Consider the following 27,828-nt stretch of genomic DNA (forward strand, 5'->3'; position numbering starts at 1 on the left):
ATGGATGTTTTCAATAAAATGTGTAAAACCATTAGTGTGCTATTGACCAACACACTGTTATACTGTAAATGGCAACTGTAGCTGCATCCAGAAGTAATGTTTCAGTATTGCTTTAAAAATTAGTATAATAGTAGAAGTAAGAACAAAATAAATCCATGTTTTGCCTAAGAATTCATGTATGCAATACAAGATGAGTACCACATTGTTTTTTCCACTTCACTGGACAGATGGGACAGAAACTTAGTGGAGTCCTGTTTTATTTTTCCTGTTAGGCTTTTTTCATTTTGTTTTTTATTTTTAAAGTGCTGATTTTTTGGCAGTATTCCTCACCCCAAATTCCATGGAAACCATTCCTGTGATTCAGGGCTAGTTTATCTCCAGTCATTGTCCCCTTGCTGTCCCTATGGTGAATCGGTGCCTAAAGTTAATACGGTCTTGTGCTTTGTCTTCACACACTGCCCCCCACCCCTTCAGTCCACTTGGGCACTGGGAAAAGGCTGTAGGGGGCAGAGAAGCAGCACTGAGGTACAGAGCCTCCGGATCTCAAAAATTTGCTGATTTGGGGAGCTAAACAACTTCTCAATCTGTACCACAGCAAACTTTGTTCCCTGTCCCCTGCTCTCAAGGGAGGAACAATGCTACGTAAACTTAAGGAGCTTTACCTCAGAGAATTCACCTCAGAGAGATTCACCTGCAGTCTACTATGTGAAATCTGTGCCTGTAGTTCAGGGGTGGGCAAGGGCCACATCGGGCTTGCAAAACTGTACGGAGGGCCGGGTAGGGAAGGTATGTCTACACTGCCCACGTTACAGTGCAGCCGCGGCAATGCTGTGATGTAGGCAGCGTAGACATGCTTTATTGCCAGGGGAGAGTTCTCCTGGCGATTAAAAAAAACCCACACCCCGAACGAGTGGCAGTAGCTTTATCACTGGGAGTGCGGCTTCCGGTAATAAAGCGCAGTCTATACTGATGCTTTTCAGCGCTAAAACTTTTGTCGCTCGGGTTTGTTTTTTCACACCCCTGAATGACTAAAGTTTTAGCGCTGGAAGTGACAGTGTAGACACAGCCTTCCTGGGTTTTGATCTAGGAAGAATAAACCTTCCCAGCCTAACTGGAGCCAGGCAAGGGGTCTTGCCCAATTAATAGCTTCCCCATTGTTTCCTCAGGGACACTTGGTATTCTCTTGGACTGTACCTTACCTCAGTGGTTCTCAGCCTTTTTTTAACGCGGGACCCCTAAACTTAAATAGTCAAACCTGCAGATCCCGCAAACCCCCTCATTATTTTGTTTCTCATTATTTGTTTCTTTCATGTTATTTTAGTAGTATCACAAATATTACTATAGAGAAATTATTATTATTTTAACAGATCAACAAAAAACACAGCAAATTAAAATATTGATAGTTTTCCTGATATTAATGATAAATTACAGCATTGCTAGGTGATATATAGGAGTATTGGAGGGATGGATGTTCACTAGCAGAGGGTATTTGGGAAAGGATTGGAGGAGTGCATGTACTGGGAGAGGGTATTTGGGGAATTCTGGGGTGATATACTGGGAGGGTGTTGAGGAGTGCTGGAGAGGTATTTGGAGGTGCTGGAGGGGGTATCTGCAGCCTCTGACTTGAGATGGGAGGCAGTGTTGCACTCCCTGTCATGGTGGCAGTACGGCTGGCGCAGGTTTGGGACACAGCGGTAGCCTATCAGTGCCTCCCTGCAATCCTCTCCCCCTCCCCTGGCCCAGCCAGGCTCTGAGGCCCCGCAAGCTCTTGCCATCTCCACTTACCTGAGGGGCCTGGGTGTGTGGGATCCAGCAGCTGTGGTTGCAGGGGAGGGACCAGAGGCAACTGGAGAGGAATGTTCCAGATATGGGGGCTAGGCCAGCCTTGCATGGCAGGACTCGGGGAGGAAGTGCCTCCTCCAACCCCTGACTCACTTCAGTGGGCGTTCTGCAAAGCAGGCACTGGGAAGTGCTGGGACTGCAGCAGCAGGGAAGGAGAACTAGCTCCATGTAGCGGGGGAGGTGGGGACCTCAGCCCACAGCCAGCCATCGTGCTGCTTCCTTCCTCCCCACAATCCACAGACACGTGGTGAGTGCAGTCGCTAGGGGGAGCTGCTGCCTCCTCGCTGCTTGGTGTCCTGAGGCCTTGCCCATCCCCATTGCTCTGTGGGGGCAGAGTTTGTGGAAGCCCCACTGGATGGGTCTCCTCTAGAGTTGCCAGGTGTCTGGTTTTTCGATAGGAATATCCGGTTGAAAAGGGACCCTGGCGGTTCTGGTCAGCACCGCTGACAGGGCCACTGAAAGTCCAGTTGGCAGTGCAGCAGGGTTAAGGCAGGCTCCCTGTCTGCCCTGGCTCCACATGGCTCCCAGAAGCGTCCGGCATGTCCCTGAAGTCCTTAGGGGCAGCCAGGGGGACTCTGCGCACTGCCTCCACTCCGTGCGCCGGCTCCGCAGCTCCCGTTGGCCGGGAACCTCCCAGCGGTTCCCGGCCAATGATTCTGCAAGCGCACAGAGCCCCCTGGCCACCTCTGCACCTAAGAGCCAGAGGGACATGCCAGCCGCTTCTGGGAGCCACCTGAGGTAAGTGCAATCTGGCCGGAGCTTGCATCCCAAACCCCCTCCCGAGTCTCAACCCCCAGCCCTGAGCCCCCTCCTGCACCCTAACTCTCTCCTGGAGACTGCATCCCACACCTCATCCTGCACCCCAACCCCCTGCCCCAGCCCTGAGCCCCCTCCTGCACTCTGAACCCCCCTGGCCCAGAGCCCCTCCCACATCCAAACTGCCTCCCTGAGACAGCAGCCTGCACCCCAACCCCCTTCCCCAGCCCGGAGCCCCCTCCTGCACCCCAAACACCTGCCCCAGCCTGGTGAAAGTGAGTGAGGTGAGGGAGAGCAAGCGCAGAGGGAAGGCGAATGGAGTGAGTGGGGCCTCAGAGAAGGGGCTGGGCCTCGGGGGAAGAGGGCAGGGCAAGAATGTTCAGTTTTGTGCGATTGGAAAGTTGGCAACCCTAGTCTCCTTGGAAGGCAGAAAACTTGGGGGTGGGGGGCGGGATGTGACCCCGCATGGTTCTCCCCCCTCTGAGCCCCCATGCATCACCTCTGGGAGGGACCAGTCAGTTCACAGACCCCCTTGATTATACTGGCAGACCCCTAAGGATCCCTGGACCAGGGATTGAGAACCACTGCCTTATATTACTGTTGCTTCCTTTCCTGTTTGTTTTCCTCCAACAGCCTCCTTTGGTTTAACTCCTTACCGTCAGGGAGGATAATATCACACAGGTTAACTGAGATGCATCTGATATTCATAAAATACACATAACTTACTCATTTTCCGCACTTGTCCAACCCCATGACTTGACTTGGATTTTACTAATTGAAAATAGGGTTCAGTCTAATAATGTTAGCCTTACTTGGGTGTCCTGGAGACTAGCTGAGGCATGTCAGTGTGATTAGAATCATCTGCTGCATTTGCCCTAAATGAGAATTATTCTCTCTCAGTAGTGGATAATAGCAGTTGCCTTCTAAAGCTGAGGTAAAGGTACTTAAGTTTGTCTGAAGATCCACCTGATTTTCTTATGTGTGGTAGTGCTTGAAGTCCAGAGATGGAAAGACGTTAGGTTCAATCTGGTATGTGTACCAATATATTGAGGCAAGAGACGAGGAACAGAAAAAGTTAAATTTGATTTCAGAGTAGTCTTGGTCTGCAAGCATTGTCGACTAGAATAATAACTACAGCTTTCCAAGGAGAAATACTGTTTCTTGGTTCAGAATGGGCTTTCATAAAACAGTGTGGAATGAGTTTTCAAGTTATTTATTACCAAAGTATGTGAGAAATGGAAGAAAATGAACAAGGTTCTAATGGTGATAGTTTTATAGATTTCAGAGTAGCAGCCGTGTTAGTCTGTATTCGCAAAAAAGAAAAGGAGTACTTGTGGCATCTTAGAGACTAACAAATTAATTTGAGCATAAGCTTTCGTGAGCGACAGCTCACTTCATCGGATGCATTTGGTGGAAAATACAGTGGGGAGATTTTATAGATGTTCTTGTTGCTACAAGAGAATGGAAAAATAAAACACTAATGAAATAAAAAGGTGAATGCAGTTACATAAAAAGCAAAAAAAAAAAAATTAGTTGGATTGTAAACTCTTTGGGAAAGGGTTCATATTTTTGCTCTGTGTTTATACAGTGCCACATTGGGGCCCTAGCTGCAGGGTGCCACCACAATAGAAATTGTGCTTTGCCCTGTAGATAAAAATAAGTAATAAATTAGTGATAAATAAAAACCAACTTGGATTTGTCAAGACCAAATTGTCACGTCATACCAGTTTCCTCCTTTGACGGTACTTAGGCCAGTGTTCCCTCTAATTTTTCCCACGCATGTGCGGAATAAATTTTGTTATGTGCACCAATATGGAGGTGATGTGTGACACATCACCTCCATATTGATGCACATAACAAAATTCATGAGGAGGGGTCGAGGGATTCGGAGTGGGGGGGCCCAAGGCTGGGTCAAAGGGTTGGTGTTGGGGTGGTGGGTGAGGACTCTGGCTGGGGGTGTGGTCACTGGGGTGGGGCCAGGGATGGGGGGTTTTGGGTGCAGGAGGGGGTTCTGGCCTGGGACAGGGAGTTGGGGTGCAGGAGGGGTGAGGGCTCTGGTTGGGGGTGTGGGCTCTGTGGGGGGCGGGGATGAGGGATTTGAGGTGCAAGCTGCCCAGGAGCTGCGGCGGGGAGAGAGGACTCTCCCCAGCTCTCTTTCCTCACAGCAGCACCTGGGCTGGGGTGGGAGAAGTGCCTCTCCCCCAGCCGCGGCAAGTCCGGGGCAGGTCTGTGTTGGGGCTGGAGGAGGAGTGCCTCTCCCCTGGCCATGGCAAGTCTGGGGCAGGTCCATGCAGGTCGGTGCTGGGGCTGGTGAGGAGAGGTGCTGTGGTAGGTTGGTGCTGGGGCTGGCGGGGAGAGGCGCCGCGGCAGGTCCATGCTGGGAGAGAGGCGTCTCTCCCCGTCGCAGCACTGAGCCCCTCTGCGGGGCTTAATAGGTGGCTGTGCAGCCATAACAGGACCTTCGGTACCCGCCTCGTGAATAGGGGGGATGCAGTAGATATGGTATATCTTGATTTTAGTGAGGCTTTTGATGCAATCCCACATGACATTCCCATAAACAAACTAGGGAAATGTGGTTTAGAATAGATGAAATTACTGTAATCTGGGTGCACAATTGGTTAAAAAACTATACTCAGAGTAATTATCAATATTTTGCTGTTAAACTGAGGGGAACGTACCTGGTGGCATCCCTCAGAAGACTGTCCTTTATCTGGTGCTATTCAATATTTTCATTAATGACTTAGATAATGGAGTAAAGAGTTTGCTTTTAAAATTTGCAGATGACACCAAGCTCGAACGGGTTGCAAGCACTTTGGAGGAGAGGATTAGGATTCAAAACAGCCTTCACAAATTGGAACATTTATCTGAAATCAACAAGATGAAATTCAGTAAAGACAATTGCAAAGTACTAGACTTAGAAAGGAAAAAATCACATGCACAGCTGCAAAAAGGGGAATAACTAGGTAGGCAATAGTACTGGAGCAAAAGGACCAGAGAGTTAGAGTGGATCACAAATTCAATACGAGTCAACTATGTGATGCAGTTGTGAAAAAGGCTAATTTGGTGAGTATTAACAGGGGTGTTGTATGTAAGACATAGGAGGTAATTGTTCCACTATACTTGGCACTGATGAGGTCTCAGCTGGCGTACCGTGTCCAGTTTTCGGGGCCACACTGTAGAAAAGATGTGGATAAATTGGGGAAAGTCCAGAGGAGAGCAACAAAAATGGTAAAAGGTTTAGAAAAACCTCACCTATGAGGAAGGGTTCCAAAAAATGGGCATATTTAATCTTGAGAAAAGATGAGGGAAGGGGGACTTCATACCAGTCTTCAAATATGTTAAGGACGGTTATAAACAGGATGGTGATCAATTGTTCTCCATGTCCGCTGAAGATAGGATAAGAAGTAATTGGTTTACTCTGCAGCAAGGAAGATTTAGGTTAGATATTAGGAAAATCTTTCTTACTATAAGGATGGTTAAATACTGGAATAGGTTACCAAGGAAGGTTGTGAAATCCCAGTTATTGGAGGTTTTTTAAGAACAGGGGTTACACGAACATCTGTCAAGGATGGTCTCGGCTTACTTGGTCCTGCCTCAGCACGGGGGGCTGGACTAGATGGCCTCTCCAGGTACCTTCCAGTCCTTCATTTCTCTAATTCTGTGGTTCTTTAATTAAATAAGTGCTTGCCATTGAGTGAGTACACCATTATGTAATCAGTTTTAAGAATGGGGAAAAGAAAGAGGGGGGGAGAATTGCATGTTGAAAATGACAAAAGGCTAATGGAAAGTGCATATTCCTCAGAATAACAGTAAGTGTTCTGTTGCTTTCAAAGAGACAAGGTGAGTGCCAAGGTGGATCAACTTTTGTTGGTGAAACATAAGCTTTCAAGCTTACACAACTTTACAAGCTTTAAAGCTTCTCCTTCAAATCTGGGAAACTAACTCAGAGTGTCACAGCTAAACACAAGGTGGAACAGAACTGTTGCTATCAAGACATTTAGTTCTTTTGTCCAAGACAGGAAAGAGATCTACATCTACAACTTCTACATTCCAATTATAGGCATGCTTTAATGAGACAGCACTAAAGTTGTATTAGAGAATTCTGTGGTAAGAGAAGTTACAAACACAGATTAGGGAAAGTTTGGAACTAATAGATTTGTCCCAATAGCTCATGGAGCCGTAGACGGGAAGGACCTAGCTAGTCATTCTCTGTGGTATAATAAATTACTCAGATTGTAGGCTCTTGAGGGACCATCTTTTTGTTCTCTATTTGTACAACACCTACCACAAAAGGCTCCTAGGTGCTGTGGTAATATAAATAATACTCTCTGGAGTCAATAGACAGGACAAGGCAGTGTGGGCAGGTAATTGAAGCAGGGGACTGGAAGTTAGGATCTCATTCATACTATAGTCATAGACTATGTCTACAGTACAGCTGCATAGTTATGGTGTCGTACCTATGCTTCTGTAACCCTGTGATGTTAGATGTAGACACAGACTACAGCGACTGAAGGGGTTGTTCTGCCACTATAGGAACTCGACCTCCCTGAGCATTCTTCTGTTGCCTTAGCCGCATCTATGCGGAGGTTAGTCAACGTAACTATGGCTTTCAGGGGGGTGGATTTTTTTCACACCCGTGACCACAGTAGCTATATCAACTTAAGTTTTAAGTGTAGACCTTGCCTCAGCCCATTCTCTTACATGTGTTTTTACCAAACAAAAGCCCCCTAGTATCCACACACACAGCCCTCAAGGCACATGCATATTTGTGCCTTGAACCTGTACTTGCTTACTTGGCTAAGGGGGGAGGGTCGGTTAAAGCTTGGACTGTGCTTTTGCTCAGGCTAGAACCCGACTTTTCAGCAAGGAAGCAGGCAAGATCATTTGAGTGCTGATAGTCCTCCAATGCCCTTCCCACAGTTCCTTTTGAGAGACGGACAAGTTCTTCCACAGTTAACACAATTGCTTGGGAAAGAATCCTAGAATGTCTCAGAACAAAGAACCGTGGGTTATGCTTCCTGACACACGTGGGTGAGTGCAGAAATAGTGAGGACGCAGGTAGGGCTTTGCTATGGGAATACTCATACTAAGGCTGGACTAACACAAAAGTTCAGTCCGGGATGCCAATTGTCCGAACTAACTGTGGAATGTAGACATACCCATTGTGTGGCTTCAGACAAGACACTGAGCCTCTCTGTACTGAAGTTTCTCCATCTGTAAAATGGGGATAATATTTAATTAACTAACTTCATAGGGGTATTGTGAGGCTTAATGTTATACTTTTTGAAGTTAAAAAGCATTATATAATTTCTGATTATCATGACTCACGATCAGGAACTCATCTCCAGTTTAGAATTATTATGTCTGGGGAATTAATTAAATTCATAGCTTACTCAAGTATAGTTTTAATTATGAATAGAGCTAAGTGGCAAAAAATAACATCTTACCATCAAGAAAGAAATCACTCTTCTGAAAGTCTGAGAAATATGAAGATTTCTCTCAAATGGAAAGGCAAATGCTGTGACCCTGTTGCCACCAGTACAGGTGCTGTATAGCTACCGTCCTCCAGGGAAGTAGCTGGCTACCAATAAGAGGCATTTTACATTTTCAAGACTCTTTGCTGCTAGGCTCCCAATTTCTTCTGCAGTCATGATTATTCTTTAGGGTGGATTTGATTTAAATCATGATTTAAATCACTAGTCAGGAAGACTCAGTTTAATCATGGTTTTCCACATAAAAGTGTATTCTTGTTGGTTGTTATAACCTTAGCACATACTCTTTACAACTCAGAGATAGATGTAGGGGGCTTGATAAAGTAAAGTTTTTAAGTCTGTATCAATATTGGTTCTTGTTTTTTTTTCCCCAGAAGACTATTCTAGGGGTAGTCTTCATAAATTTAAAATGCATAACTTAACTGAAGGAAAATTAGGAGGAAAAAATTAAGAAGTGAAATGTTATTTCTCAGAAGGATATTCATCCTTCTGTTATAGGAGTAGCCTGACAAATAGGGTTAGAAGAAATAATTCTACCTCAACAACATTTACTAAAGGTCATGAAAGAAAGCTTATTTAAAGAAGGTAAATGTGGCTGTAATACCACATATGTTAACTGGGGTTCAAATATGTTTTACTGGTTAAAGCACAGGACTGGGCTCCAGATTTTGCCACAGACTTTTTGTGATCTTTGGGAAATCACTTAACCTATCTGCCCTCAGTTTCCTCATTTGTAAAATGAAGATAACATTTGATTCATTACAAGGGTAATGTGAGGATTAATTCTTTTAGAGTTTTGTAAAACACTGAGGCCCTATAATAGGAAGGACTATGTAGAATTGCAAAGTATCAATTTCAGATAGGCTAGTGTGCCATTTTTCATGCACGGTATTTTAAAGAATTAGAACAGATTTTCAAACTATCAGACCTAAAAAACAGTGCTTTATACCTCTTGAAACAGCTTGGATTTCCAAAACATTAACACTGAATGTTGATAGCTCATGAGAGGTAAGCAGTTAAAATCATGTCTGAACCTAATCAAGGGGAAGCAAGGTACTAATCAGAATGGAGTGGATTTTTCAAGGTCTGATATGTTATAACCTGCCAGAGTTAGAAATGCTTCAGTAGACTAGAACTTATACTTTGCAAATTAATAAATGGTTGAAGCACTGGTCCTGGACTAAGAACATAAGAATGGCCATACTGGGTCAGACCAAAGGTCCATCTAGCCCAGTATCTTGTCTTCCGACAGTGGCCAATGCCAGGTGCCCCAGAGGGAATGAACAGAACAGGTAATTATCAAGTGATCCATCCCCTGTCGCCCATTCCCAGCTTCTAGCAAACAGAGGTTATTCTGGCTAATAGCCATTGAAGGACCTATCCTCCTCCATGAATTTATGTAATTGTTTTTTGAATCCTATCATAGTCTTGGCCTTCACAACATCCTCTGGCAAGGAGTTCCACTGCTGCCTATTAAGTCCTCATAGAGGGAATTTCAACCCGTCTGCCTCACGCAATATTTGAAAAGGACTGAAATTATTTCCTGTTCTTTAAAACAAATAAATTCTTTCTTGCTTGATCTTTATGTCTGATTTCCCTTCACTTAAACAGATCGAGGGACAGACACGTCCACACTAAGATGAACTGGCTTTTGGGAGGTTATTTTGACTTCTATAATTGAACGATCATTACAAGTGTGACCATAAACCCATAGACTTTAAAGCCAGAAGGTACCATTGTAATCATCTAATCTGATCTTGTGCACATTGCAAGCCACAGAACCACATCCACCTGCTCCTATAATAGACTCATAACCTCTGGCTGAGTTATTGAAGTCCTCGCATCATGATTTCAAAACTTCAAGTTACAGCGAAGTCACCATTTGTTCTAGTTTAAATCAGTAAATGACCTGTGCCTCATGCCTCAGAGGAAGGCAAAAACCCCTGCATGGTCTCTGCCCATCTGTCCCATTGGAAAATTCCTTCCTGTCCCCAAAAATGGTGATCAGTTAGACCCTGAGTATGTCAGTGAGACCTACCAGGCAGATACCTGGGAAAGAATTCTCTGTAATAACGCAGAGCCCTCACCATGCAGTGTCTTGTCTCCAGCCGTTGGAGACGTTTCCTACTAGCAGTCGCAGATGGATCACATGCTATTGTAGGCAACCTCATTAGACCATCTCCTCCATACCTGATCAAGCTCAGTCTTGAAACCAGTTAGTTTTTTTTTCCCCACTCCTGCCTTTGGAAGGCTGTTCCAGACCTTAACCCCTCTTATGGATAGAAATCGTCACATAATTTCAAGCCTAAACTTATTGATGGCCTGTTTATATCCATTCTTATGCCAACGTTGGCCTCTAATTTAAATAAGTCCCCAGGGTGGATTTGATTTAAATCAAATTGGTTTAAATCACTAGTCAGGAAGATTCTATTTAATCATGGATTTCTACATAAAAGTGCATTCTTATTGGTTGTTATAACCTTAATGCATGTTCTTCACAACTCAGAGATAGATGTAGGTTTCATTTTTAAAAGGTACACACTATACATTTTTAAAGTGATTTATTTTGAAAACTTTTCAGATTAGTTTTAGCGCTATATCAGAAAATGAATGATTGTTTGGTTATTTCATTTACCAAAGGTAATTGAAGCAGATATTATGAAGTCTTTGGGAGATGAACTATCTCCAATTCAACAAATTAATCATTAATATTTGGAGGATTTTCTTGCCAGGCTGTATTAGGAGGAGAACATCACCAGACAGACATTTAAATTGTTTTATTTAACTAAAACAACAACGGTATGTATTCTGGATTTTTTTTCTTCAACAGCAAACATGTAATATTTTAACAAAACAAGCGCATGAATTTTTGAATTTAGTTAAACATTCAAGTTTTTTAAAATCAGGTTTGTTTTTGTTAAAATTGCTTTTAATTAAAATAGTTAAATGAAATATTTAAAAAACAACAACAAAAATTAAATTGACTATGTCAGCCAGGTCAACATGAGAAATTAAAAATATTGGCTTCTGCAGTTAGCTCAGTCATCTTCACCTTCATTTTCCTATTTGTTCATAATCTGGAAAAGAAAAACAAGCTTTCCTGCTTTTTCAGGTCCCAAATGATTTCTCAATTTGTAATGAATTAGTCCAAACTGGGAGGAAAATATTCTTTCTACACCGGCAGAAGAACCTACTGCTGTTAAAAGTGAAATTATCACTTCAACAGTCTCTGAATCCAAGTGCTTAAGTGACTTCACCAGTTCACTGGTGTGACTTTCTTTAAAACGTCATCAGCAAACATATATTTCTTGAATGGTTCACCCTTAGCTCTGAAGTTCATTATAGGTGGCATTACGGAGGGATGATTGCAGGATATCCATATCATAGCCAACTCCTCTTCTTCAGCAGTTAAGAATTGAGTATTGAGAATGTTTGCAAGAAAATGAGCTGGTGATAGTGCTTGTCCCATCAGTTTTTTTTAATGCTTGTAATTTAACTCTGTCATTGCATATTTCTCTTTTTAAGATCTCACTCAGTTCCTTCCAAATTTCAACAGCATCAGCAATAAAGCAGCTATTTCCCTGCATTTTGTTCAAGGCTACAGAAATAGGCTTCAGGGTACTCTGCATGTGTTCAACATTTCTCTTAAGCCCAGTGTTGAGAACTATGGCTGTGACAGTGCCATCTATTTTTCACAATTTTGTTTACAGATCATCGGATTAGGCCAGTTCTTGATATAGTGCTCAAAACCGTCCACTACTGAGTTCCATTGCACATCTTTTGGGAGAGCTAGCTTGGTTCCTCCCACTTTTGTCAGAGCAGCTGCTGCAAAGTAGTTGTTACGGAAGTATTTTGCAATTTCAACATTAGCCTTTATTTCTGGAACACTGACGTCTTTGGCTAGGAGGTGCATCAACTGAGCACTGCAACCGTATGTTATTAGCTTGGGACTCTTCTATAATTTCTTCTCATCTTGGATACATTTGAAGCATTGTCTGGGACTAAGCTGCGTACTAGACTTTTGAATTTTTTTTCATGGTTTCTTATAGCTTTGACTACTACTTCTTGTAAGTATTCTGCTGTGTGTGCATTTCCTGATGTATCAATTGTTTCTGTAAAGCAGACATTCCCTCCTTCTGTTGTCACACAAGCACATACAACAGGATCATTGTGGACATTGATCCACGCATCAAGACTCAGGTTAATAATTTCACCCTCTAGACCTTTTGCACACTGCTCAATTTCTCTTTCATACACTTTATCCAGCAATTTGCCTGCAACATCTGCTCTGTTGGGTGGATTGTATCCTGGTCTTAATGAGTCAATCTTGTTAATGAAGTGTGGGTTCTCAATCATATAGAAAGGAGAGTTTGTTGCATAAACAAACGGGGCAATGTTGTTGCATAAACAAACTGGGCAATTTTTCATCAATTACCTCTTTTTGTAATCTACTGGTTCTTATCACAAATTTATCTATGGTTTTTCTTCTTCGAGAGACGTGCCTGTGGGTGCTTGTCAGGGTTCCCTCCCCACTCTGAAGTCTAGGGTACAGACATGGGGACCCGCATGAGAGACCCCTAAGCTCATTTCTAGCAGCTTAGGTTGAAAACTCCCCAAGGCACACATTCTCCCTTGTACCTTGGATTAGGTAACGCTGCCACCACCAAGTGATTTAGACAAACTCAGGGAAAGGACCACTTGGAGTTCCTAAGCCCCCTTAATATCCCCCCATACCCCCTTTCTTGGGGAGGCTTGAGAATAACAAGGTGAGCACAGACCAACCTTGGGGTTTTTTTAGGACACACACAAAAACCCCAAACAGATTCTAAAAGAAACAGAACTTTATTATAAAGAAAAAAGGTAAAAGAAGCACCTCTGTAAAATCAGAATGGAAGATAATCTTACAGAGCAATCAGTTTCAAAAACACAGAGGATTTCCCTCTGGGCCAAACTCTAAAGTTACAAAAAGAAAACCAGGAATACACCCTCCTCTCAGCACAGAGAAAAGCACAAGCCAAAACAAAAATAAGCTAACGCATTCGCTTGCTAGTTCTTACTAATTCTAATGGAGTTGGATTGTTTGCTTCCTTGATCTGTGTCCGGCAAGCACACAGAACAGACAGACCAAAAACCTTTCCCTCCCCTCCCCACCCCGATTTGAAAGTATCTTGTGAAAGTATCTTGTCCCCTTATTGGTCCTTTTGGTCAGGTGCCAACCAGATTACCTGAGCTTCTTAACCCTTTACTGGTAAAAGGATTTTGTGCCTCTGGCCAGGAGGGATTTTATAGTACTGTATACAGGAAGGTTGTTACCCTTCCCTTTATATGTATGACAGTGCTCCACTCCAGGTGTTGATGTGTCCCTGCGTGTTTGCTCAGAGATTTTTACAGCAGTATTCATACCGGTTGCACACGCGCAGAGCGTACCTTAATAGTATGCGTGCGTGACCCGTCTCCTCAGTTCCTTCTCTTCCGTCCCTGGCCTGAGTCGGAGCTCAGCAGACTCGTTAGAGAATTTCTTCTCTCCCATGTTCAACTTTTTTTCCCTCTTAGTTTAGCTTATCAGTAATAGATAGGTACCCTTTTCCCCTTCTTCCTTTTTTTTTTTTTTAAACAAAAACAAAAAAAACCCCTTTTTTGTTCCTGTCAGCGCAGCTGCTTCCAACATGCCTGGCTCTCCAAGCTTCAAGCAGTGCTCTAACTGTAATGATGCCATCCCTCTTTCAGATGGCCACTCTAAATGTATTAAATGTTTGGCGGAGTCCCACAAACCCCAAAATGCACCCACTGCAGCAAGTTGAAATCCAGGGCACGCAAAGACAGGGAGCTGCGGTTAAAACTGCTCCTGCTGCAAAAATCTCTCGGACCTGCCTCAGACCCGGGCTCAGACTCTGCTATCCATGGCAGTCCTCCTGCTTCAAAGAGACAAAAGAAAACTTCAAAAAAGCATCGGTCTCTCTCACCCGCAAAGGGTATTCGCAGGGACAAGCCTTCTCCAGGTACTACTTCCCTCCCCACGCTCCCCCGGCTAAGTACCTTTGATGCGCCGGGCTCCACTAGTGCCGCACGAAACCTCCCTGCAGCTGCGGTGCTCACACTAACCCCTGGTGCCAAGACTTCAGGCTTTCAGTTGCCTGCCTCTCACACGGCACCATTTGGCACCCCAATGAAAGCGGTGCTGATATATACTAGCCTGCCTGACCTGCCGCAGGCTTCTCTCACTCCCGGCACCATCAGCCTTTGAGCTAGCTGGCAGTGACAGAACGCTCGGGACACGGGTGCAGAGGAATCCCTCCTCACAACAAATTCCTCTCACTCAGCCCTCCCCTCACAGAGGCACTGTGGCACCGCAATTCATACACTTAAGGGACCTCTTGGTGTCACCTAAGTTGCAGCCACCCCTACTTAACACCTACTTCTCTCTGGACACACAGACAAGGTCCGAACAGCTTTTCTCCAGTGATGAGGAATTGGGGCTGCAGGGAGAATTTTACCAGATCTCCCGTCCACAGACCTCAATCGAGAGATCATAGAAAAGCTGCCTTGTCCTACTCCGAGGGTCCTGCCCCATGGTGCATGAACCCCTGGATGGCAGCACCCATGCCCTTCCCACCACAGTGGCAATATTGGGCTCCATGGGCTCCTTATACTCAGGACCACACTCGTTATACCATTGCAGCTAGGCATGAGACCAGCTCGGTACCACCAGCTCAACTCTGCCACTGACTCCAGACACCAGGCAGCCCTGTCACAACCGCAAGAGCAAGCACAGCCTGCTTCTAACCCAGTAGAACCAGTTGTTCCGCCTGATGAAAGGTTTGGGATGTTGCTTTTACAATCATTTTCTGTACCTCTAACCACTCTACCATGCAGTTTTTATGGTGCTTTATTGCCAGAGCCTTTAGGAACACAGATCTATATTGGCCAGGCTAATGAACTTCTGCAAGCACAATACACATTATGTACTATTTGTGTATGTTTCACGCTCGTATATATTTAGAACCTGTAATGATTGCTTCTATAATTTTTGCTGTTGTCAGCAGGAACTGTTGTGGTTTGTACACTTTCTCTCTCGTATCTCCCTATCCTTCTATTTGGTTAGCCATTACTGTCTCCGTATTAAGCAGCAGAAGTAAAGAATAGACCAGGACAATTGTGTTCCTAACAAGATGATGTTGTCAAAAAGGACCAGCTCTCCTTGTTTATACACACAAGCAGAGTACGGTTTCCTGGGACAACAGGTGAATAGTACTGTTAGGAGGTAGCGTATATTGAAGTGTAGGTTAACCTCATGCTTATTGATTTTGGTGTGAGCCCTGGATACTGGGAGGGCTTTTTGGAAAACAAAAGTGATGGAGGTTGAGACTCTCTGCCCTATATTCTTCATAGAGAGATGCTTAAGATATGAATATGGCATAACTAATATGTTTTATGCAAGATGGGTCATGTGAGGTATCATTGGAAAGGTTATGATTTACTGAATATGATTATCCTATTTGTATGCATGTATAATTTCTGTATCTGAAGTTAGGAATATTGACTATAACAATTACAACTGTGTTTTCACCTGGGGAACAGCTACCAGACAATATGCAAACAGCCTGAATGGGTCATTGGGGGAACAATAGGTATTTGAAGATGCTCATCTCCCTCCTTCCTGAGAAATTTCCTGGGATGCTGCTTTGGCACTGCAGGGTCAGGTGATCGTCACCTGGTACTGGACAACATCTTGGACTTCTAGTGTTTTTCCATTAAGAGGGGGTTGGGGTCAAACTGGGAAACAAAGGATTCCCATCAAGCAAATCCTATTTAAGGCTGGGAAATGAGCTAATCTTGGTTCTTCTCTGTTGGCTTCCTGCCCAAGAAGGAAAACTGCTGAAAACACCTGAAGAAACAAAGGAACTAAGCTGGGGTGGCCAAGGGCTGAGCCCAGGCAAGAAAGGTCTAGCCTGTGAAAGGAATACCTGGAAAAGCAGTACAGTTTACCTTCAAGAAACACTGCGACCTGCATAAAACAACATTTAGGGTGATGATTTGCTACTATTAACCAGTTAATTTAGTGTATTAAGTTTAGGTTGTGTGTTTTGTTTCATTTGCTCAGTAATCTGCTTTGAACTGTGTGCTATCCATTATAATCACTTAAAATCTACCTTTTGTAGTTTAATAAACTTGTTTTTGTTTATTCTAAAACCAGTTTGTGTCATTCATAAGTGGAGGGTCGGGGGGGGGGAGGCAAAAAACTGAGCATATCTTCCTCCACATTGAGGGAGGGGGTGGATTTCATGATCTTAAGCTATATAGATTTTTATGCAGTGCAAGACAAAATATAATTTTGGGTTTGCATCCCAAAGGAGGTATGCACTTGAGTGCTGGGCAATCCCCAAGCTGAGTCTTCCCACACAGGGCTGATCTCAATGTCTGTGTATCTTTCTGCAGCTGGGTGTGTCCCTGTCTCTGTGCACGTGTGTGCGTGCGCGTGTGTGTGCGTGTGTACTGGAGAAGGCTTGAGGGCCTGGCACAGCAGGACAGGGTGTGGGAGTCCAGGCTGGTGGAATGGGTGGGCTCAGTGGGACCCCAGTATGTCAGGTGGCACCTTGGAGTGGGGGGGGGGGCAAAACTGTCACAGAGGGATCCCTCCAAAGAATTAAGTACATTCCCAATTTTGAAATTGGAGCAGTACTAACAAAATTTCAAAGCACTGGAAGTATTGTATAGACTTCCAAAGCAACTTGCTGAGTGTCCTACTAAAGGAATTATTTTTTCAACCTTGTTTTTCAGTGGGCAGGTGGAATTAGTTGAAGGACAATTGAATAGTTTTATGGACACCTGATAGTGAATTATGAGCTAATTTTTAGGATTTTTTATTACCTTTGGTGATGCTTTTGGTGTTTCCCTTGAGAATTTTGGCCAGGTTTCAGATTGGGTGAATGAAAATTGAGATTGAATGAAAAGTTCCCCCAAATAAAAGATTACCCTACACTTGGCCATGTTTTTAAAAATAAATTTTAATATCTGCGTTCTGCTTAGTAACTTCTAACCATTGCTTATCCCTCCCGTATGCATATCCCATTCCTTCTACGGTAGAATTAGGTGCTGTGAAAATCCACCCTCTTGTTATAATCTATATAACACAACACAAAGAACAGATGCTATAATTATGACAAATGTATAGACTAACCGAAGGGGTAATTGTCAGTTTGGGATGGCATTATTTTATATGTAATTTTTTTTCAAGGTTAAGTGAAATTATATGCTCTCAAATTTAAAAGATAACACAGTTTAATACTTTGTAGAATAAAATTAGTTTTTGTATTAAAGCAACCATTTTGATTTTGCACTGTTGGGGAGAAGTAGCAAAAGTCCTGCAGTTGGCAGCTGCAATGCATTAGCCTTCTGAGAGCCTTTAAACAACATTATTTATTTACCAGTGAACCAAGGAAATACTTGGTTCACACAAAGCAGCATGAGCAACATTGTTCACAGCTTGTGCAGGAAGCATCAGCAGTGGAAGGAAGCTGCTGTGCCCCAGCTTTCAAAAACCAGCGTAGCTTGTTTCAAAGCAGGGTATAAGACAAGCCAGATGGTGAACTAATTCAGCTAAGACTTACACATCTGGAAAGAAAGTTTGTGTTTCAGAAGTATTCTTGCCAAAGAGCGCAGGGTGTGTCATTGAAGATCGTGATCTAATTTTGTCTCTTAAAAACAAAGGTTTAATTTCCCAATTGACAGACTTGTTTATTTTTAAATATTTTCATTGTATTATTTTTTAGGAGGACCAAACATGTGGGCTATCACCTCTGAAGAGCGAGCAAAGCATGACAAGCAGTTTGAGAGCCTTAAACCCATAGGAGGATATATTACAGGTTAGTTTATGTTATACATTAACTTCTGTGTGCATTAAAGTACCTGTGTAAAACAGTTTGAAAACCTTCCTCCTTGTTCAGCTGTTTTTTTGCTATATGACTGATGACCATAAAGCATAGGTTTTTATTATAAACTCTTTCAGTCACAGGCTTATAAACTTTGTTTCATCTGAAATCTGGCATAGAATGTCTCTGCAAAAGGGGATATCCTTCTTATTAACCTCTGCACTCATGGAGCCAACCACCTTTTGATGTCATCCCTTCCAGTTCCATAAGCTAAGTAGAGTTAGGCCACGTCAGTGCTTGGATGGGAGGCTGCCAAGGAAAACTTTTTGAAGTTGCTGCAGCAAATGACATTGGTGATTGAGGAAGTAGCAGTCTTCCCTCTGAATGGTGTTGAGGGACACTGTGTTGCTGGAGTTTTAATGCTTTCATATGAGATGTAAAATTAAGTTCCTGACAACTTGTGTTCATTAAAGAGCCTATGGAATTTATCACAAGTAGCTGAGTATTAACGTCTGTGTCTTCCCCATTCCAATTTGGGAATTGCATTCTGCGTACCTATGTTCTTCTGGCATTTTCAGTTGCACTGAACATTTTCTTCTCCTAAAATGTTGGGTAGTGTTGCTGTTCATTGTTAAAAATCTGCTGTGTTCCATACCAGAGAAGGCTGGAATTCAGTGGTGAAGGATCACTTACGTGTTTGTAACATACTTTGAGATAAAAAGCGCATTGTGAATGTAAGATTATTTTTTCCTGCATAAACATGAATGCTAAATCTTGAAAACTGACTAATGTGCACACATACATTTTTTTGTTTTACTGTGCATGTATTTAACAGTGTGATCCATACTGAGTGTGAAACTGGGTGTGGATTTGCATAACAAATCATATCCCTTCCTGGAAATATTGAGTAATAAAAGTCTGTCTGAAATTGTGTGTTATGTACAGAATGGGGTTTATTTTTAAAGTTTTATCCTGTAGATGGAAGAGATAGTAGAGGACCAAATTAGACTGAAATAAAAAATATATACTGTTCTCCCCTTCGCTGCCACCACCAACAAAAAAAGCAGTTAACGAGGCTGAGACTGAATACTCCATCGTTTACATTGTATCATTGTAAGCTCTTGGCTGCTGTTGATTTGTGACATATAAAACAGCTATTTACAACTCATTTAACCCACTTCTTGGAGCCAAGATTACAAAATCCATTAGTACATGCAAACTGCCATCACCACGAGCTTGTTACATAGTTCTAAATTTTCAAAAGAGCTCAGCACCCAACATGCTGAGCTCTCTTGAAAGTTCTGGCTTTAATAAATATCTACGACTTTATTGTAAAGTATTAATATAAGATTTGTTTTTTTCTTCTTTTATCACAGGTGATCAAGCACGTACCTTTTTCTTGCAGTCAGGTCTACCATCATCAGTCCTAGCTGAAATATGGTAAGGCTTTTAAAAACAAATATAATATAATATATATAATATAATATATGATTGGAAATTCTTGGCTCACTTGTATAGATTTTGGTTTGATTTATGTTGCCAATTGAAAGATCACTTTCCAACTACATTATATAAAAGAGTCAAAAAAGAATGGTGTCTGGACTCATTTATTTCAGTATATACTTGTCATTATTTTTAAGCTTCAATCTCTGTTATAATAGTAGAAGAAATTAAACTGTAATGGAACTTGAGTAAAAAGGAATGTGGAGGTATAAAAAACAAATAATGCCAGACAGCCTTGATTGCATTTCTTACATAATTAGTGGTTTAAGGGACTACAGTACATGTACACTTTTAGGCCCTGATCCTGCAATTAAGACTCATTGTGGCTGTGCTTGGTTGAATAGGTGTGTCTGAGCAGATCTGATTACAGGGTAGTGGCCACACTTACTTTTCTAATCAATCATTTGATCCTACTCACAAAATTCAAATTGGTCGACCATGAGCACTGTCACAAGGATTAAAAACTGGCTTTAGTATTACAAACAAAGGGTAATGATAAACAATAGGATATCAAATTAGGGGAGACATCTGGTGGAGTGCTGCAAAGTTCATTGTTCGGCCTTACATAACATTTTAAATAACATGGAAAAAAAGAGAAACAATAGGTTAATGAATTTCCTGGTTGATACTAAACTGTATAGTATTTGAAACACCAGTAGAGACAGATATATTAGAAGTCACTAGGGAGGTTTGAAATATGGACAAGAAATAATAAAATGAGACTGAGCTTGGGGGAAAAATGCTTGCTAATAAATTGGGAGTGGAAAATAGCCCAAACACAGGGAGAAACCTGGGAAGACACAAATCCTAAAGTTGTATGCTTGGGTTATAGATAGTAAATTGCATTTAATATTATGTAACATCATCATCTTCCTTGCATTAATTCCATCACATAGGGTCTGCTCTCCAAGTCCTCTCCTCCAAAGTGCTCTGTTCAGTGCTGTATATTATACCAGGTGCTAACGTGTCTTTCTTTATAACATCCCACCACTTCTTCTTGAGTTGGCATCTCTGTTTCCTTTAATCTTGATCTGTTGGACTCTCTTATCTACAAAAAGAAAAGGAGTACTTGTGGCACCTTAGAGACTAACAAATTTATTAGAGCATAAGCTTTCGTGAGCTACAGCTCACTTCATCGTTGCATCCGATGAAGTGAGCTGTAGCTCACGAAAGCTTATGCTCTAATAAATTTGTTAGTCTCTAAGGTGCCACAAGTACTCCTTTTCTTTTTGCGAATACAGACTAACACGGCTGCTACTCTGAAACCTGTCTCTTATCTACGTAGTTGTCAGGACTGTGCTTGACATGACCAAATCATCTGAACCGCAGTCCCTCATTTTCATTCATTTGGGGTCTTACAGTGTTAGTTTATGGCAAATTTTTACGACCAGCTTCGAACCTGACGCCAGCCCTTCTCCTTTTTCAACCAGGCCTGGAATTGGCTATGGCAGAGTTACTATAATGTAAGATAGCAACTGAAAAAAGCCACTGCAGTTTTAGTCCACATAGGAAGAGACATCAGCTCATGAAATAGGGAGGTAATAATCCCTCTTTGTGATTTCTGAGTGCACACCAGAATATTGCATTTTGTCCTGGGCATTTCATTGCCGGAAATATGCAGAGACACTAAAGGAAGTTTAGAAAAGAGACCTGTAAAGTAATTAAGGGTGTAGTGGAACTGACTCATGAGGAAATATTAGGGTGTGTGTATATATATATATATGTGTGTGTGTATGTATATAATATGTAATATCTATCTATCTTGGCAGATGATGAATGAGATATGTAAGTGAATAAGATACATTTACAAATATGTAAAGGATGTAAATACAAAAAAAAATAGGAATTCTTTTTCATGGTATTTTGGGATATATGGGAACTAGGAGCAATGGAATGAAATTAAGAAAAGGGAAATTTGTTAATTATCAGGAAAAATTTCTGACAATAAAATGTATTAGATTAGATGTAAGTAGTCTTCCAAGGAAAGTGGAAGTTTTTGGGAATATTCTCGCAGCGCATGAGTTGTCCATTGCATTTATTCATTGTTTATAATATTCAGTTTGGAAAGGTGCCACAAGAGATGTGTGTGAGTGTTAAAATTTTAAAAATAAAATTCACATACTAATTGAATTCTACATAGTGATCCATAAGTATATAGGTATACTATGTAAACTATATTAAGGATTTTTAATAAGTGCCATGTTTCAGTCTTTTGAATTAATCTCTTGTAATGCCAGATCTTCATTTAATGTGATCTATTTGTCTAGTACTGAGCCATAATTGATGCAATAAATGTTGCACACAGGGCATGAAGGTACTACTGTGCCAAATAGTCTGCTAGTTTCCTGGGCACTGAGTGTTTAATGTATGATACTTTTAGAAATTGAGTCACATAAGAAGATGCCAGATGGTCTGTATTAGCATATGTAAACAAAAACAACTGTGCTCTGTGCAAAAAAGTCAAGATCTACAATTTTCTAAGGCGGGGTGGCCAACCTGAGCCTGAGAAGGAGCCAGAATTTACCAAAGAGCCACAGTAATACATCAGCAGCTCCCCATCAGCTCCCCCCGGCTCCTAGTGTCTTCTACTCACCGGCAGCCCTGCCAGTCAGTGCCTCTCCCTCCCTCCCAATTAGCTGTTTTGTGGCATGCAGGAAGCTGTGGGGGGGGGGAAGGGAAGGAGCGAGGGCATGGCAGGCTCAGGGAAGGTCCTGGGAAGGGGTGGAGTGGTGGCAGGGCCTGTGGCAGAGCCAGGGGTTTGAGCACCCCCTGGCACATTGGAAAGTTGGCACCTGTAGCTCCAGCCTTGGAGTCTGTGCCTATACAAGGAGCCGCATATTAACTTCTGAAGAGCCGCATGTGGCTCCGGAGTCACAGGTTGGCCACCCCTGTTCTAAGGGTTTTCATATTGTGGAAGGTCATTTAACTTTCTGTAAAATCAATATCAGGTTAAACTACAAAAGATAGTAAGGAAATAGAATAATAAGGCAATAAATGAAATTATATAAGCACTCAGTTTTGAGTGAGAAAGTTAATGTTTCCTTCCTCCCTGTTTTTTTTAAGGGCTCTTGCAGACCTGAACAAAGATGGGAAGATGGATCAGCAGGAATTCTCCATAGCTATGAAACTCATCAAACTAAAATTACAAGGTCAACACTTGCCTGTGGTCCTCCCACTTATCATGAAGCAACCTCCAGTATTTTCTCCTTTAATTTCTGCTCGCTTTGGTACTTATGAATATTTAATGCATTTACTGGTGTTGAGAGAGTCACCAAAAAACAAAAAAAAGTATTGAGGGTACATTCATATTTATATCTAACAGATGAAATCATTTGACTAAAGAAACAATGATTGCAAAAAGGATACCCTGATCTAAAGAGCTTTGCAAAAAAATTTCTCTGAAGCTGTTGAAGAATTATCCTTTAATTTTGGATGTTTGTTGCTTATTAGCTGCCTACAATGTAATTCACACAGGAGTACCTGACCAAATCATTACACTTTTGGCTTGTAAAACGCATGAAAATTGTTCTTACATGTGATCTACAGGCTGTCCCCTTGACCTAGAACTCTTTTTCCTTCTCTCTCCAAGATGCTAACTTCTGCTTTTTTTAGAATTATGCTTTAAAACTAGAGCTAGGCAAATACTTAAAATCTCTCAAGGAATAATTTTATATGAAAAATTTTTGAAGTTCATCAAATGATTCAATTAATAGTACTCAATCAGCTCTACTTCAACGTTTATTTTCTCTTTAGCTTATGATTTACTCTCTCTTAGTGTATTCTGGGATTCTGTGTATGCATGCTGATGTATATTGTGAAGCATTTATAAACCAAATAATGTCTGCTAGACTACAAATATATCCTATGCATCCAGGTGTGTATACAGATTATAAAAGTATGTGTATACATGTATCTATTCCACAACTGTTTTTAATTATTTGACTAGCTCTAAAGTGTGTGTGTACGTTTATTTACACAAGTATAGATGCTTGTAAATATGTAGCGTTGATAGCCATGTGATGAATTGCAGAGCCATGCAAAAAATATCACGCATTGTTCACCTCACCCAGCATTCTGCCTGTCTATCCATTTTCCCCAGTACTTATTAAATAAATGATGCCAGTGCCCTGAGTAACTCCAACAGCATCATTTGGGAAAAAAAAATCCATTAGCTAGAGACGTTTCCTTCTTTCCACCAAATGTGGAATTTCTCCTCCAAGAATACTGCGGACAGAGGCTCAGGACAAGCAGGATTCAGTCCTGCAACAGTGACAGCTTTTCTGTATTTCTCCCTCCCACCCCACCCCCCACTGTTCCTCTGATATTCTTGTTAACTGCTGGAATTAGCCTACCTGCTTGTCACCATGAAAGGTTTTCCTCCTTCCCCCCCCTGCTGTTGGTGATGGCTTATCTTAAGTGATCACTCTCCTTACAGTGTGTATGATAAACCCATTGTTTCATGTTCTCTGTGTGTGTGTATATAAATCTCTACTCTGTTTTTTCCACCAAATGCATCCGATGAAGTGAGCTGTAGCTCACGAAAGCTTATGCTCTAATAAATTTGTTAGTCTCTAAGGTGCCACAAGTACTCCTTTTCTTTTCTATACATAAATTGTCACAACTTTAATGTCTGTTATTTTATGTCCCCGAGGGGCTAGAAGTTAGAGGCTTTTAGAGAAGTCATTATAGGGTGGGTATTGGAAACATTAGCTAATATATTTTGAGCACATGTTGTTTGTTTCTTCATTTGTGCTTTCTTCTGCATGCAGCATACTCTGTGGCTGGAAAGCTTGAATTAGAGCTGTTCAAAGTGTGGAGAAAAATAGATCTTATAATTGAATGTAAATGTACATTTTAGAGTATAGGCATCTCTGCACGTTGACTGTCTCCTCTATTGAGTTTGTATTGCATTTACCAGGCACAATGGATCCATTCTTAGTTGAGGCCTTTGGATGATGCTGCAGCATTAAATGTTTAATAATAGTTATTTAATTTCTCCTTTAGGAATGGGTAGTATGCCAAATCTTTCCATCCCAACGTCTGTGCCTACAATCGCATCTTTAGGTCCCATGTCATCATTGACCTCAGTGACTTCGATTCCTCCCTTGATTATCTCTGCTCCCCTGATGCCTTCTATCAGTACATCATCATTGCCAAATGGAACATCCAGTCTCCTTCAGCCTTTACCTATGTCTTTCTCTTCAAGTACGTACAACACAGCAAGATACTCAATTCTGGATACACTAATCTAATTCTTAGTGTAGATTATTAACTTGTATCCATTTATTTTTCTTTTTTGTTTCAGCATTGCCTCATCCTGGTTCTTTCAGTCCCATGGCAGGAGGGTTTGGTGGTACTAATATACAGAAGGCACAGTCTCTGATCGATTTAGGATCTAGTAGGTATGAAACTTAAGACTTAAAATGTCATGTCTTAGACTTTAGTAACAAATGCCTTTTTAAAAAATTACAATATAACAGTTCATATTTACAAGCAGAAAAATAAGGAGATGTGTGAACAGCATATTTACACTATATTTCTGAACATTGATACAGATCTAGGAGATAACTGCAGTAAGAGATTAATTTGTGTTTGGATATGATCAGTTGAATAACATTGTCAATAAATATAACAAACATACTCAAAGTGGGAGGGAGGTTCAAATGTGAAAAAGCGCTGTCAGAAAGAATGGAATGAAGCAGTGTTAAATAAACAGAGGCAAAACATACAGTCCAAGGATTAGGCATTATGGAAGCTATGTCAATATTGCAACATGTTCTTTTCTGAGGAAGTTATGTATACAAAAGTTGTCTAAAAGATTATCTATTGCAAACATTTATCTCTGAGGTCATTTTGCAAGTAATGGAGATCATAAATCTTTGTGATCACCTTCCTTATTTGTTTGTGCCAAAAGTGTTTAAAATAAAAGTTTGGACTCTTTGGCTGTGTCTATATTATCTTTTCTTCGCTAGAGTTCCTCACTATTGCTACAGACAGATAGCTCCACTGTAGTACTGCTGTAGACAGGGCTCCAGGCATCTAATGATGTTATAATCATGATGTTGTCTAACATTCAGAGCAGGTTTATGCAATGTAGTGTTTTTGAAAGGTTTAGTATAAATCAGCACTCACTCTTGCTACCTCCAATGACTCTGAACCAGTGGTAGCAGCAGTGCAAAATTTTAGGGGGAAAAAGTATAGTTTAGGTGAGGCTTTTTGGTTTAGGGTATTGGCAGCAAGGAGTGACTTTAAAAGCTGCAGGTGTTTTGTTTTGTGGGTGTCAGTTCATTGGTTGAATTTTTCATACATTCATGGTTTCATTTTTTTTATTTAATTCATGTCCTCACTTAAATTTGCTACTTGGTCATTGTCCTTAGCCCTCGGTGTCCTGCTGTAGGCTTTTACAGGTCTTGGGATGTGTTCTCCCTGCCTTCTATAACTACTGATTTTTATGTATATGTCTTCATTTTTTTCCCCATATTTTTCTTAAATACTACTCCGTACAAGTTCTTCAACATGTTTGTAGACATATTACTTGAATGCAAAGATTGTGTTTCAGTATGTTAAATTTTTCATTTCAGTGCTCTAAATAAACACTCTGTGCTGCATGTAATAAGCGTGTAATTCCTCTTTTTAGTTGGATAGTAGAGATGAAAAACAGGGTTTTAAAATTCTATAATGTTTCCGTTATGATAGAGAGCAGAGAGAGAATTGGGGCCTCATTGTGCTAAGTGCTGCACAAACCAATAAGGGGAGACAGCCCCTGGCTTAGGGAGCATACTATCTAAAGCTTGTTTATTAAACAATGGAATTTAGAATAATGTATTTTTGTCTTTTTAACATTTATATTGCAGTTCAAATTCTTCCTCCACCACTTCACTAACTGGGAATTCACCTAAGACTGGATCCTCAGACTGGGCAGTTCCTCAGGCCTCCAGATTAAAATACAGGCAGAAATTTAATAGTCTTGATAAAGGCATGAGTGGATACCTATCAGGTGAGTACAGCATTTGGACTGAAAAAAAACAGAGTTTTCTAATTATTAGAACTGAAAAGATTAATGATGAAATGCTTTTGAAGTTAATCTGAATTTTACAACTGACTTCAGTGGAGCCTGGATTTTATCTTAAGTAACCATACGTTTTTCTAATCTTTAGGTCTGAGTCTTACCGAGACACAAAACTGGCTTATAAAACTGTCACTATATGGGATAACTTGTTCAGCTTTTATGTGTGTGTGTTAAATTTAAAGAATTCTTATATTATGCTACACAAGACAATCTCACTTTACTAATCTGTAAACGAAAGTTTGAGTATGTCCTGCAGGTCTGCACTAAATTTGAACTTTGCTGGTTTCAAAGTTTGTGCTTCAGAGTCTCCTGCCCAGCTGGCCTTATCTTTACTCTGCTCTCTTGTTTTGGGGGATATTTTTCAAAACTCCTCCAGTCAACTAAAACTTTGTTTAACAACATTACAAATGACACCAAGACCATCAAATGTAGTATTGCAAACCTAATCTTGTTCTTGAATACAATTTCATACAATGAGCCAAGAGTAAATGTTTAAAGGGCTGAATTGTGTTAACATCTCTTTGACCTGAAAGGCTTTTTGTTGTTGTTTTTTGGGGGGTTGGTGGGTGGGTGGGTAAGTGTATCTGTTAGACGATGAATAAATAATACTTTTCTTTTAGACTTTTAGTAGTCCTCCCTAAAAGTCTATCAGACGTGCTACAGCCTATATATTAAGCACTCTTTTGTGGTTTAGATCAGTGCTTCTCAAGCTATTTGATGGGGGGGAATGGTGATTTTTTTTTCCAATGTACCCGCAGACCAGCAGCCGATGGCCGGTCCACATACCACCACTTTGAGTAGCACTGGTTTAGATGGCTTCTAAACCCTTTAAACTCCTTTAATGGTACAGAAAAGATGAGACCCATCATTTAACCAAAAGCTCTTCTGTGTAGCAGTTTTCAGTCCGATTCAGTTTTTGCTTCACCTTGAATCTGTGCTTCCGTTAATCAAGAATTAAAGCTATACTGCAATGTTTGTTATAAGGAAGAATACGCCTAACAAAGAAGAAAATGGGCTGAAACTGTTGGCAACAATGTACTGATTACCTTGCTCCATTGCATTTAGTAGAGCTCAGCCTGTATACCTTTTACTGAGAGACAAGGTGGGTGAGATAATCTCTTCTATTGGATCAACTTCTTTGGGTGAAAGAGACAAGCTTTTGAGCTCCACAGATCACCAACAGAAGTCAGTCCAATAAAGGATATTACCTTACGCACCATGTCTCTCTCGTATCCAGCATATCTACAACTCTACCTTTTGCTTATTCATTCTGTCATAATAAAAGGAAAGGGTGTAT

General features: G+C 41.4%; 1 protein-coding gene across 12 annotated transcripts in view; it reads left to right on the forward strand.

Annotated features, from left to right (window-relative positions):
• The window catches only part of ITSN2 (intersectin 2), a 119,491-nt gene that overhangs the window by 16,397 nt on the left and 75,266 nt on the right, over positions 1-27,828 (forward strand). For 9 of the 12 annotated variants that reach the window (XM_038393581.2, XM_038393584.2, XM_038393586.2 and 6 more), the window contains 6 exons: positions 17,861-17,953; positions 19,336-19,399; positions 22,526-22,689; positions 24,467-24,667; positions 24,768-24,864; positions 26,317-26,459. In XM_038393581.2, coding sequence (XP_038249509.1) covers positions 17,861-17,953; positions 19,336-19,399; positions 22,526-22,689; positions 24,467-24,667; positions 24,768-24,864; positions 26,317-26,459 — 762 coding nt within the window. The remainder of the gene's footprint in view (positions 1-17,860; positions 17,954-19,335; positions 19,400-22,525; positions 22,690-24,466; positions 24,668-24,767; positions 24,865-26,316; positions 26,460-27,828) is intronic. The other 3 variants (XM_038393585.2, XM_038393583.2, XM_043510161.1) reach the window with 1 other exon arrangement.

The sequence above is a fragment of the Dermochelys coriacea genome, chromosome 3 (assembly GCF_009764565.3).
Source record: "Dermochelys coriacea isolate rDerCor1 chromosome 3, rDerCor1.pri.v4, whole genome shotgun sequence".
NCBI lineage: Eukaryota > Metazoa > Chordata > Testudines > Dermochelyidae > Dermochelys > Dermochelys coriacea.